The sequence below is a fragment of the Pleurodeles waltl genome, chromosome 6 (assembly GCF_031143425.1).
Source record: "Pleurodeles waltl isolate 20211129_DDA chromosome 6, aPleWal1.hap1.20221129, whole genome shotgun sequence".
NCBI lineage: Eukaryota > Metazoa > Chordata > Amphibia > Caudata > Salamandridae > Pleurodeles > Pleurodeles waltl.
The window spans coordinates 946,391,169-946,403,470 of record NC_090445.1 but is presented as its reverse complement, the minus strand read 5'-3'; the positions used below and the strand labels follow the sequence as shown (position 1 = coordinate 946,403,470).

The 12,302-nt window shown below is 48.5% G+C and overlaps 1 protein-coding gene across 2 annotated transcripts in view; it reads left to right on the top strand.

Moving 5' to 3' along the window:
* Positions 1 to 12,302, top strand: part of CFAP46 (cilia and flagella associated protein 46) — a 1,580,346-nt gene that overhangs the window by 234,021 nt on the left and 1,334,023 nt on the right. For both annotated transcript variants that reach the window (XM_069239769.1, XM_069239768.1), the window contains exon 9: positions 11,082 to 11,176. In XM_069239769.1, coding sequence (XP_069095870.1) covers positions 11,082 to 11,176 — 95 coding nt within the window. The remainder of the gene's footprint in view (positions 1 to 11,081; positions 11,177 to 12,302) is intronic.

Sequence of the window (12,302 nt, the reverse complement as noted above, 5' to 3'; positions counted from 1 at the left end):
GCAAGACCTTTCTCTCCCATAGGTTAACATTGGGATTGCCTTAACACATCTTTTAACTGTAATTTTCAATTGGGAAAAGGTGGAACTATGGAGTTTGGTGTCTTTGGACACACAATCTTAAATACCACAACTTATTGTAAATTGTAAGTCTGAAAATGCCAGTTTTAGAAGGTTGGCATTTTCTTATTTTGACCATTCTTTGCCTCTGCCTTTCTCAGAATACACTTCTGGGGTTGATGGCAGCTTTTTTTTTTTTTTTTACACTCTCTAGATAGTCACACACTAAGAAAGCTTGGGTGTGACATTTGCATTCCAATGGGTCTTTCTGGGGTTGATGGGTGGGAGGAGCTGACACACCTGTGCCTTTCCTCACACAAAGGGCTGCAAACCGCCTTGTAGAGTATCTGGACCCAGGGAAGGAAGGGTAGGGATCTTGTGATCTTCAAAGGCCTCTTTCAAGTCTCGCCCACTTCAAAGGCACATTTGGGTATAAGTACTGGACCCCAAACCCCACCAAATCAGAATTCTGGTGGAACTAAGATGATTCTTCCAGGAAGAAGGACTGCTGTGCTGCCAGGAGGGACTGCCACTCTGCAACTGTACTGCTGTGTTGTCCTACTACTTGCTGTGTGCTGTGCTGTAGGAAGGACTGACACTTTGCTTCTTGCTTTGCTGTGTTGGCCTGCTGCTTCTTGCCTGGAGTGAGAAGGACTGGACCTGTCCTCTACATCCTTGAACCCAAGAATCTCCACGGGCTTGTTGATTTACCCCCTGTTCTCCCGTAGTCTCAGGGACATCAAAGACTGCCTACAACTATCCTGATGCTGCTAGATTCTGCCATTGGCGAGTCCTAACCCTGCCTGAGTACCCCCTTCTAGTCCTGGGCCTCAGAAGTGGGTTTCTGCAACTCTTTCCCTCTTGGCATCATCGCACTGGGGACTTTGCACCGACTGGAGCCAATGCAACCCCCTCTCGACGCTGACACAGCTGCTGCCGGACGACATCACCTTGAGGCACGACTCTACACTGACTGACAGCGTGACTCAACATTGACAGCAGTGGATTCACATCTGACCTGGTTCGATGCCACCCAGTGCGGCTCGATGACTATGCATTGCATTCATGTCCATGAAGCTTGATGACACTGGACCCCCTTTGCGCTACTCGACAATGCAGTGGGATCTCGACATCAACTAAAGCTCCTTCCAAAGTATTTCTTAAGCGGACCCTTTGTAGGTTCTGTAGCCAGCCTCCCCTCCAACGTAGTAGTCCTGAACTTTGGATTTGCACTGGTCCCTCGCAACCTCAAGTAACCTTTTGACCACTAGTTGAAAACAATAACTGTTTTCACATTTAGGTGATCATTTCAACCCTGGCGGTCGGTGGTAAAGCTGTGGTAAAACCGCCAACAGGCCGGCGGTTTAAAAAAATTGAATCACGACCATGGCGGAAACCGCCAACATAGACAGCCACTTTAACACTCCGACCGCCCCGGCGGTACAAACAAACACCGCAGTGGTAACCGCCAACAGACAGGCGGAAGACAATGTACCGCCCACAGTATTACAACAGTCCAATCCGCCACCTTTTCCGGGGCGAATTCACCGCAAACAAAAACATGGCAGAAACAGGAATTGGAAGGGAAAACGCTCACCTCTGCACACCCCACGAGGAACCAGGACGTCATGGAACCGGAACTCCAGATACTCCCTGCCTTTGTCTTCCTGCTCCTCTACCAGGAGCACGAACGCCGGCGGCGAAGACCACGGTGAGTACTGCACCTACGACACAGGGGAGAGGGGAGGGAAAAAAGAGTGACACACACACGCAACACCCCCACCCCCACCCTCACCCACGACAACACACACACACACACTAATACATCATGATACATTACAGTTACACCCCCCAACTCCCCCCCCCCCCGGAAGAATGCAAAGACAAAAGAAAATGATTTGAACGTTTGTAATTTATTAAAATCCAGTACTCAAATAAATATATATATATATATATATATATATATATATATATATATATATATATATATATATATATATATATATATACATATATAGTATAAACAAATATATACACCAAGAATACAAGTCTAAGGTATTTCACCTTTAAAGTCCGTGGACCACTGGGCCAAAAATGCATGGGCGAGGCCCACACAAGATACCCGATCAAAACGGAGAGAACACTGCTGGGGCATCAGATCTAAATACAACAGGCACCTCAGGGGGAAGGTAAGGGGGGGCACATCAGGTGGATGAGTGCACAACGCCAGATCCACGAGGGGCCTCCATGCCCATTGATGTATCCTGGGGAGTGCAAAGCCACAGTCTTGTCTCTCATGTGGGTGGTTTGCCCACTGCTTTATCCTGGGGAGTGCAAATCCACAGTCTCACAAGTCTTTCAAGTGGGTTGTTTGCCCACTGCTTTATCCTGGGGAATGCAAAGCCACAGTCTCACAAGTCTCTCAAGTGGGTGGTTTGCCCACTGCTTTATCCTGGGGAGTGCAAAGCCACAGTCTCACAAGTCTCTCAAGTGGGTGGTTTGCCCACTGCTTTATCCTGGGGAGTGCAAAGCCACAGTCTCACAAGTGGATAACAGTCTCCACTGGTTGTAGAGGGGGCTTGGTGCCCAGAGTGCTTCATCCTGCCAAGGACTGAGGTAGTGGATGTGATACTCCACTTGTTCTGGAGGGGGCTTGGTGCCCAGAATGGTTCATCCTGCTCGTGGCGGCCCCAGTAGCGTCAGAGCTTTTGGTGCTCATTGGCCTGCGGTGCTGGTGGCGGCGGTGTCCTTGGCAGCGGTGCTTGTGGCGGCGGTGTCCTTGGCAGCGGTGCTTGTGGCGGCGGTGTCCTTGGCAGCGGTGCTGGTGGCGGCGGTGTCCTGTGAAGTGGTGCTTGTGGCGGTGGTGTCCTTGGCAGTGGTGCTTGTGGCGGCGGTGTCCTGTGAAGTGGTGCTGGTGGCGGCGGTGTCCTTGGCAGCGGTGCTTGTGGCAGCGGTGTCCTTGGCAGAGGTGCTGGTGGCGGTCTTGTCCGCCGTGCAGGTTTTCGGCGACTTGCCTGTCTTTCTGTGCCCCTTCCCCACCTTGGATGGTGGTGCAGCTGTCTTCCCACTCCAAACTGTACTCCTGGGAGAGGCTTTGGTGGTAGATGTTTTGCCTTTCTCCCGCCGGGCACTGGCCAACTTTTTATGCTTTTGAGGTGGGGGACTGTCCGTGGTCTGGTTCCTTGGCACACTGGCTGCCCTGCTGCTTGGCGCACTCCAGAAGCCGGTTACTGCTGGCACCACTGTTCCCGCTAATGTTGTGGCTGAGGTGCTGGGTTGGGACTTGGAAAGGCGGGCCCTAGGGGTCTGAATGGGTGGGGGAGGTGAGGGGAAGAGGTCAAGGTTGGACAGGAAAAGTTTTTTTTGACACACTGGGACGGGTAGATGGAGGGGGTTTGGGAGTGGAGGAAGAGGAAGAGGAAGAGGTAGTGGTTGTGGGAGGTGTACATTTGCTGACTTTGGGTGAAGGTGCATGGGCTGGAGGCTGTCGTGAGGTGGATGGCTGTTGGGTGGGTGTGTGGCTGCGTTTGTGTACCTTGGGAGGTGGGCTCACAGACATACTGGGAGAGGACACAGGGGATGTGTGAATGGTAGTGGGGGTGGTGAGTGCTTGTGAGCGGGGTGTGGTGATGGGTGTGCTGGTGATGGATGTAGTGCATGCAGGTGTGAGTGGAGACGAGACAGGGAGGGAGGAGGACACAGTGGAGGCAGTGGATGTTGGTATGTGTGCATGGGTATGATGCTTGTGTGAGTGCCTGTGGGATGTGTGGTGCTTATGTTTGCCAGAGCTTCCCTTGTGTGTTGAGGTGTGTGCATGCTGGTCTGATGGTGTGCTTGGGATAGGCTGAGGTACAGGGGTTTGGGTCTGGGTAGAGGAAGTTGGAGGGGGGAGGCTGGACACAGGGACAATGGCTGCCATCAGTGCTGAGGCCAGAGTCTGAAAAGCTCGCTGTTGGGCTGCCTGATCAGAAAGAATGCCCTCCAGGTATGCATTGGTCTGCTGCAACTGCCTCTCTACACCCTGGATCGCATTCAAAATGGTAGACTGCCTAACAGTGAGGGGCCTGAGGAGGTCAATTGCCTCCTCACTGAGGGCAGCAGGGCTGACTGGGGTAGGGGCTGAGGTGCCTGGGGCGAAGGAGATGCCCACCCTCCTGGGTGAGTGGCACGGGGCACACGCTGAGGGGCTGCTGGGAGGGCGGTGCTGGTGTAGGGGATGTGGCGGCTGTACCTGTAGATGCGGTGGGCACAGAGGGGCCCGCCACCGCAAGGGAGCTCCCATCAGAGGAGGAGTCCGTGTCGCTGGTCTCAGCTCCTGTCCCTGCCGTGGAGCTCCCCTCGCCCTCCGTCCCACTGGTGGCTTCAGACTCCGTTGTCTCGCCCTCCAGGGCCATGTGGGATGCAGCTCCCTCGTGCTCCGGTGCCACTGCTCCTCCGCCTGATGATGCTAATAAACACAAGAACAGGGAGACCACAAAAAGGGGGGGGGAGACAGAAGAAAGACATGTTCAGTGCATGCAATACCACTACCGTTGGCAGACACTACAGACACAGAAGCCCCCTGCACTACGCCGTGCACTTTGAGTTCCCTAATTAATCACAGGCACATGGGGTACAAGGCCTATGCCCGATTGCTGCACACATGGAAGTCGCAGGAGCCTGACTAGGTGTAGTTGGCTCTGAACACAGGTGGGGTGGAGTGCCACATGGCCTGCCTTACGACGGGACCTTGCCTACTAAAATGCACTGGCCTGGGGGAACTCACAGCCCACCTCCCACACCCAGACACCTCCACTGCGCGCAGAATCAGCTGAATGAGAGTTCACTCACCCCCTTGTGGCTGCTGTTATGCCCTAAAGCGCCCATCCAACTCCAGATACGCCACCGCCAGGATCTGGAACATCAGGGGGATCATGGTGCGACAGGCACCCCTCCCACGTTGGGAGGCCATCCCCAGTTGGGCCTCCGCCGTCTTCTTGCTCCAGCGGCGAATGTCCTCCCATCTCTTACGGCAGTGGGTGCTCCGTCTGTGTTGGATCCCCAGGGTCCGGACTTCCTTGGCGATGGCACGCCAAATATCTTTCTTCTGGTGGGCGCTTAACTACAGGAATAGTACAGGGCAAAAGGAGAAGATATAACCGTTCGCATTGTCACAGTCATTGGCCCGCATCCCTACCCTTGCCATGACGCACATGCACTCACCGTAGTTTCATGCACGCCTCATTCTCCCCCCCCTATCTTCCATCCATATCACTCCACACAGGCACTGCCCATTCAGCATGCTAACAGTGTACTTACCTGTTTGTCTGGAGGACCGTAGAGAAGCGTATACTGGGGGAGGACCCCATCCACTAGTTTCTCCAACTCCTCCGTGCTGAAGGCAGGGGCCCTTTCCCCAGACACATGAGCCATTGTCTCTATCAGACTGAGGTCACAGCAGCACTTGCAGTGCTCCTGTCGAAGATCAGGTATCAAGTGAGTGAACAGAGAGAAAATGGCAGTGACGTCCGCGGGGGTGCGTACTGTCACCGCCGGCGTACATAGTCATTGGCTCCTCGGACCCAGAGGGTCCAATGTTAACCAATGCAGGATTGCGCAGCAGTCTTCGACTGCCTCCTGCAACGGTGTACAACGCCAGCGCAGTTACCTCATATCCCCTTGTCCCACATTACAGGTCATACAGATGCCATTTCAGGGGGCCACATGGCATTAATTTTAAATGCGTCACACATATCTAGGCCTTGCATACACACTAATACAGGCACATAGCGGTTTAAAAAAATTGTGGAATAAAGTTGTGTTAACGTACCTCAGTGTTGGTTGACTCTCTGCTCACTGTTCTCCTCCATAGAGTACGTCCACTGGGGCAAGTAAGGAGGTGGCGGCATCCTCCAGTGTACAGACCGCTGGTGGACCTGTCGACAATGGAGGAGCGACATGTAATTGTCACCTACAGACTTGATCGTGCCACAATCCTGGAACTGGGTGCCCAGTTGGAGCCAGACCTGATGTCAGCTATCCGCCATCCCACAGGAATCCCCCCTCTAGTGCAGGTGCTGTCAGTACTCCATTTCCTGGCAAGTGGGTCTTTTCAAACTACAGTGGCCATAACATCAGGGATGATCCAGCCTATGTTCTCCAACGTATTGTCCAGAGTGTTGTCTGCCCTGCTGAAACATATGCGCAGCTACATCGTTTTCCCTCAGGTGGAGGATTTGCCAACAGTGAAATGTGACTTCTATGCCCTGGGACATATCCCCAACATCATTGGTGCCATTGATGGGACACATGTGGCCTTGGTACCCCTCCGCAGGAGTGAACAGGTGTACAGAAACCGGAAGAGTTACCATTCTATGAATGTGCAGATGGTGTGTATGGCCGACCAGCACATCTCCATGTGAATGCCAAGTTTCCTGGCTCAGTGCATGACGCTTACATTTGAGCAGCATCCCTTATGTGATGGGGCAACTCCAGAGGCACTGTGTGTGGCTATTAGGTGGGGACATGGAGCCTATACAGTGTGACTAGGTGTCTGGGGATGTCCCTACAGGTTAGTGTGTGTCTAACATTTGTCCCTCGACATTTGCATGTGACTTTGGCTACCCCAACCTGTCATGGCTACTGACCCCAGTGAGGAATCCCAGGACAAGGGCAGAGGAACACTACAATGAGGCCCATGGGCGAACTAGGAGGGTTATAGAGAGGCCCTTCGGCCTCCTGAAGGCCCGGTTCAGGTGCCTCCATATGACAGGTGGTTCCCTATTCTACTCACCAAAGAAGGTGTGCCAGATCATCGTGGCCTGCTGTATGCTTCACAACTTGGCTTTGCAACAAGAGGTGCCTTTTCTGTAGCGGGATGGTCCAGATGGAGGTGTTGTGGCAGCTGTGGAGCCTGTGGACAGTGTAGAAGAGGAAGCAGAAGAAGAGGACATCGACAACAGAAACACGGTGATTCATCAGTACTTCCAGTGAGACACAGGTAAGAAGACCTCACTGCCTGCTACATCTGATATAATTGTTCCACCTCTCATCCGTCTGTCACTTTGACCCTGTGTACGGACCCTGAGTTGTCACTTTCCCTTTCAGTTTCACAGATGTAGGTCCCACTGTGAGACATCTGCTTTGTTGCCGCATGGACTAGAGCTGTGTGACTTAGGTATGTTGACAATACAATGGATAAAGCATTTTTACACAGTTATTGCAAATACACATTTTCGAAAGCACAGACTGACTCCAGATTGTTTTGTGATTTAAGGGTGTTTATTTAAGTGCAAAATGGTGGAGGTGGTATTAAAGAGGTCAGGGGTGATGGTGGAGGAATGTCCATGGCAGAGTCCAGTCTATTTGTCTCACAGGTGCATTGCCCAAAGGGGCATAGGAAGTGGAGCTAGGGCAGTTTAAGGATGGACAGGGTGACAAAATGGGACTTTTACCTTCTCATGGGCTAAAAACATCAACCTCACAAAATTATGCTCTATGGGTTATCAGGCAGAAGAGAATGAAGAGCTCTTGCTGTTTTTATGTAGGTCTTATGTGAAGCAAAGTTGGTTAGCCCTCCCCCTTTGTTGCACTGTAGGAATCAGAGACCGACACAATGCAGTGAGAGTATGCAAGTTTGACAATAAAAGCTGCATTACCTTTTTGATCTCAAAATGCTTGCAATCAATCTGGCACATTAGGTTAAAGAACGCTGCTACATCATGATTTTTAGGTACATTTTAAAAGTACAAGAGCTCTATAGTTAATATTATCTGAATGTATTTAAAAGAGAGGAAGAGCTGCTAGTTAACTGATCTGGGTAAATCAGCAAATAGTATATACTTTTTTAGCTAGCCCAGTGAGCCTCTTAGTGTTTTCTAAAGAGCATTTTGGACACTTTTCTTTGAGGTTTTTGCTGACTAGTTAGACTTGTTTAGTATATCCTTCCCCAGCACTTCCTATCTTTTATGCACTATTTTAATCAACTTACCACAACAAAGGTGTTGCTCTGATCCTGTAATTATATAATTGTACTTTGTAGTTTTATTAACTGATATGTTCTAATGTCCTTACAATGTTTTTATTTTACTGTTATGGTTATGTTCACTGAAATAAGGTTTGATGATAATGATTGTTAGACCTGTCAGCCTTGGGGTGGTCTTCCCTCAGACCTTTTGCCTCTCCTCCTCTATTTTTGCTGGACCTATTGTTGTTGGCCTTAGGACTCTGAACACTTTACCTTTGCTAATCAGCCCTAAAGTGCATGTGCTCACTCATTAAAACATGGTAATATTGGCTTCTTCCCCATTTGGCATATTAAATGTATATATAAGTCCCCAGTACAATGCACTATACAATGCACTACATGTGGCAAGGTTCTGTTAAGTGAATGCTACTAGTGGGCCTGCAGCACTGATTGTGCCACCCACTTAAGTAGCCCCTTAAAACATGTCTCAGGCCTGCCACTGCAGAGCCTGTGTGTGAATTTTGCACTGCCACCATAACCCTTTTGTCAGGTCTACACCTTCCTCGTCAATATACATATCACCTCTAAGGAAGTCCTTGACAGCCCAGACGGGAGGATGAAATGTATTCAAATAGTAGGACATGTACTTTTTAGTTTTGTCATGTTCTGGTAGTGAAAAGCTTTTAAATTTGTTTTCACTACTGCAAGGCCTATCTCTCCCAGCATTGGATTTGCCTTATTACATATTAGAAGTGTAACTTCCAAATGGGAAGAGATTACCCGTTCATGTTTGGTCCCTGGAATCACAATTTAAAATCTTAACTTACAGTGAAGTTGGATTTTAAATTCTTATTCTGGAAATGTTACTTATGGAAAGTTGGCTTTTCTTACCTCAGCCATTTGGTCCCTGCAGCCTCTCTCTGGTCACATGACTGGGTGTAGTTAGCAATTGGGCTTTGTGCATTCCTCCTAGACAGACACCCATAATGGGAGCTTAGGTGTGGCTTAATGAGTCATCCTGGGAAGGATAGGAAGGAGAATCTGGACACAGTCTCACATCTGAATAGGCTGCGTCCTGTACACACACAAATGGCTTAATGACCCTGTATTGTCTCTCCAGCCAGCTTGCTGCCAGGGCATGGCAGGAAAGGAATCATTGCACATAAAATACACTGTCTACAAGCTTCTCCCACTCTCTAGAACTAGGGCACCAAAGTATCAGTATTGAACCTCAGACACCACAACTTCAGTACACTTCTGCACCTGTGGATACTCTGCCATGATGAAGGAAGGCTGTGCTGTTGAAGGCTTGCCACTTTGCTGGACTGCTGTTTTGCTAGACTCCGGCTTTGCTGTGCCGCCTGTGCCTGCTACCCTTCTGCCTGGGAGTGAAAAGGACTAGCCCTGCATATCCCATCCCAGAACCCAGAGTGACTCCAAGTGCTAGTTGGCTGACCTCCTGTTCTGAAGTCTCAGAGACAGAAAAGACTTCCAACCACCCTGCACCTGGACTCTGCTTACTGTGAGTCTGCCCTACTAAGTAGTGCCTGGGCCTGATAAAATAATATCAGGCTTTACAACATGCAATGAGGTGTAGAGGCACGTGTTGTAAAGCCCTCATTACAATGCATTGTAAAGGCCGTGTGTAAAGCCCGGTGGGGTAAAGACCTCCTTTGTAATGTCTGATATTCGTGTGCTGTTCAGTGATGCTTCAGTCCATACAATCAGAAAACACTGGTGTGGATTCTGGCCTTAGCCACAATAACAGCTACTTCTTGATTCTATCCCTGAATATGGCACCAGCTACAGTGAGCACAGATCACACCAAGAGGCAGTGAGCAGGCACAACTGAAAGGTAGAAGAGTGGAACCCGTTGGTAAGGGGGCAGGAGTGAGTGAGTTGGGGGTAGGGCATAGAGGTGCTGGGGTTTGCTGATAAGGGTCAACGAGATCAAAACGTCAGTCCACAATTTCTACACGCTACATGATTTCTTGTTTTGAGCTCACCTTGACGTGGTGTACCAAATCTGGAAGAGGCCCCCCTGCAAAGTTCAAGTAGGACCCCCCCTTCGAACTTACTCATGTGCTCTCAGGCCAGGGTACTGAGTTGAGCCCCAAAACCCCCTCCCCTCTCCATCCCGGGGCTGCGGGTTGCCTTTGTTACGCCACTGTCACCATGCCAGTGTCAGTGTTAGTGTAGTAAAGGTGTCCTGGCTCAAATGCAGTTAAGCATATGGGTGTCTGTGTCTCTTGAGTAGTAAACCTCCAGCCATAACTGGGGTTTAGAAAGCCCCTCCCATCTCTGGGACCTGATGCTTTGTAACTGCAGGACTAATGATAACTACATCCCTACCTCTCAGATAAAGCTGTACTGTGTGCATGGGACAAAGCTCATAGCTATTATGAGCCATTATTAGACACTGACGAACAGTAGCTGCAATTCTAGGAGCACAAAAGAGCTGGCACAGACTGGTCAGAGTGGATGTCTGGCAGAAGCTAGCCCATAATATGGTGACCTGTGGTGAAAATGATGTAATGTGTAGTTCAGTGATTAGCAGAATCAAATCTCAAACTGATTTTGAACCCATTGTCATTGATTCTTCTCTGCCAAATGCAGTTATAAATTCTCAATTTTATTACAAGTTTTCCAAGCAATCACTTGGGGTTTAATTTGCCCCCGACACTGATATGTTGGTTTAAAAGGAATACCTTTATATCATTTTTGAAATGTCTATTACACTGATATTTTCTGGTCTGGAGGAAATTTTTGCTTTTATGGCATAATTTCTTTGTTGTTTTAGGACATATAATTGCTCCTCTGGAAGATAAGGGGCCAATTATGGATATTTCTTGTGTGCCTCACATGACCTTTCTTTGAAGATCATTTTTAGCCAGATTGTTTGTTAAACCGTACAGGGACGTTTTGGCCACCCTCGCTTTGCTTAATCGATATATGGTATTCAGGGCGACAGTAACAGTTTGATAAATCACACTGCTGCAGCTGGATATGGTGCCTTTTGGAGGGAATTTTGACCCCAGCACGAAAACTTGTCTCTACCACTATTATTATTATTTTTTAGGTGTTGAATAAATTGATGGATTCTACAAAAGCTGCCAAGGAGATGAACGGTTCAGTCAAGTTATCCCTAATTTATAAAATTAAGAAAATAAAAAGGTATGTACCCAGTTTAACTTTTCTCCTTTATTTCAATTGAATGTAAATTATGAACGTTTACTTTTTATTAAGTTTAGCATTAGTTGAGCTGAGAGGCTTAGGATACGTTATGCAACACATTTTATTTGTGACTACTTGAAGATGAAATTCCAATGAAATGCCCACCTTTCTCAGATGATGTGGGTCTATGGACACCTTTAAAGTAGCATCTTCTTATAATCTCTTCAGATGGAAAACAAACTTAAATTCTATGTTCATTGCTTTAAAGTGAGCGAAATATAAGAATCACGGATATGCAGCCTTCTGCGCCCATATGGACACTTCACTAAAATGCTTCTTCATATCCCTTATCATTCACTCGAATTTGTGAACAGAACTGGCCAATGCTAAACCAGGTTGGTGACAATTTGAGGATGTTTGTGTAGCGAATCGCCAATAGATTAATTTATAATTTCTCTCATCACGTCTAAGGTACATAAACACCATCCTGCTGTAGAGGTCGAATTTGTTAAGTGTATGGGCTTGATGTATCCACAACCCATATGCTTGGTTTTCTGTTGTAATAAAATATTCTTGAGTGTTTACCCTTCTTTTTGACCAGATTTTACATTTCCCCTTGGACCGCCCAAACCCAGTTACTATAGCAGATTGGTCTTTACTGTAGATGTTAAGAGACCTAGCTAAAAGAATTAAGATATACAGGCAAATCAGCATTTTCTTAATTATGGAGCTGCTCATGCATGGCTCACTTTTTTTTATGTCCATTGCTGGATGAGTAGTTTCATGTATGATTGCTTGTTGTCAGTAGTCCAACCGGCCTCCCCCTCGGTAGTTCGTGAGCTCATCCTAATCGGGGACAAAAAACGGCCAAATCACCCCTTAAGAAGAATGGCCGAATACTTGAGATTTTGGATTCTGCTGCCTTGAGATCCGTTTATTTTATTGCCAAGCATTGTTTAATAGTTATGAGACTCTTGGTAAGAAACCCTTGTAGGCCAGGCCTTCCGACACATCCTCTGTAAAATCTCGCCATGCTCTTGGTCTCCCACTCACCTCCGAGGTGGTGGGAGGTTTTGGCGTGCTGCTTTACTCTTCTTTCATGACTATCACGGAAAATCCCATGTCC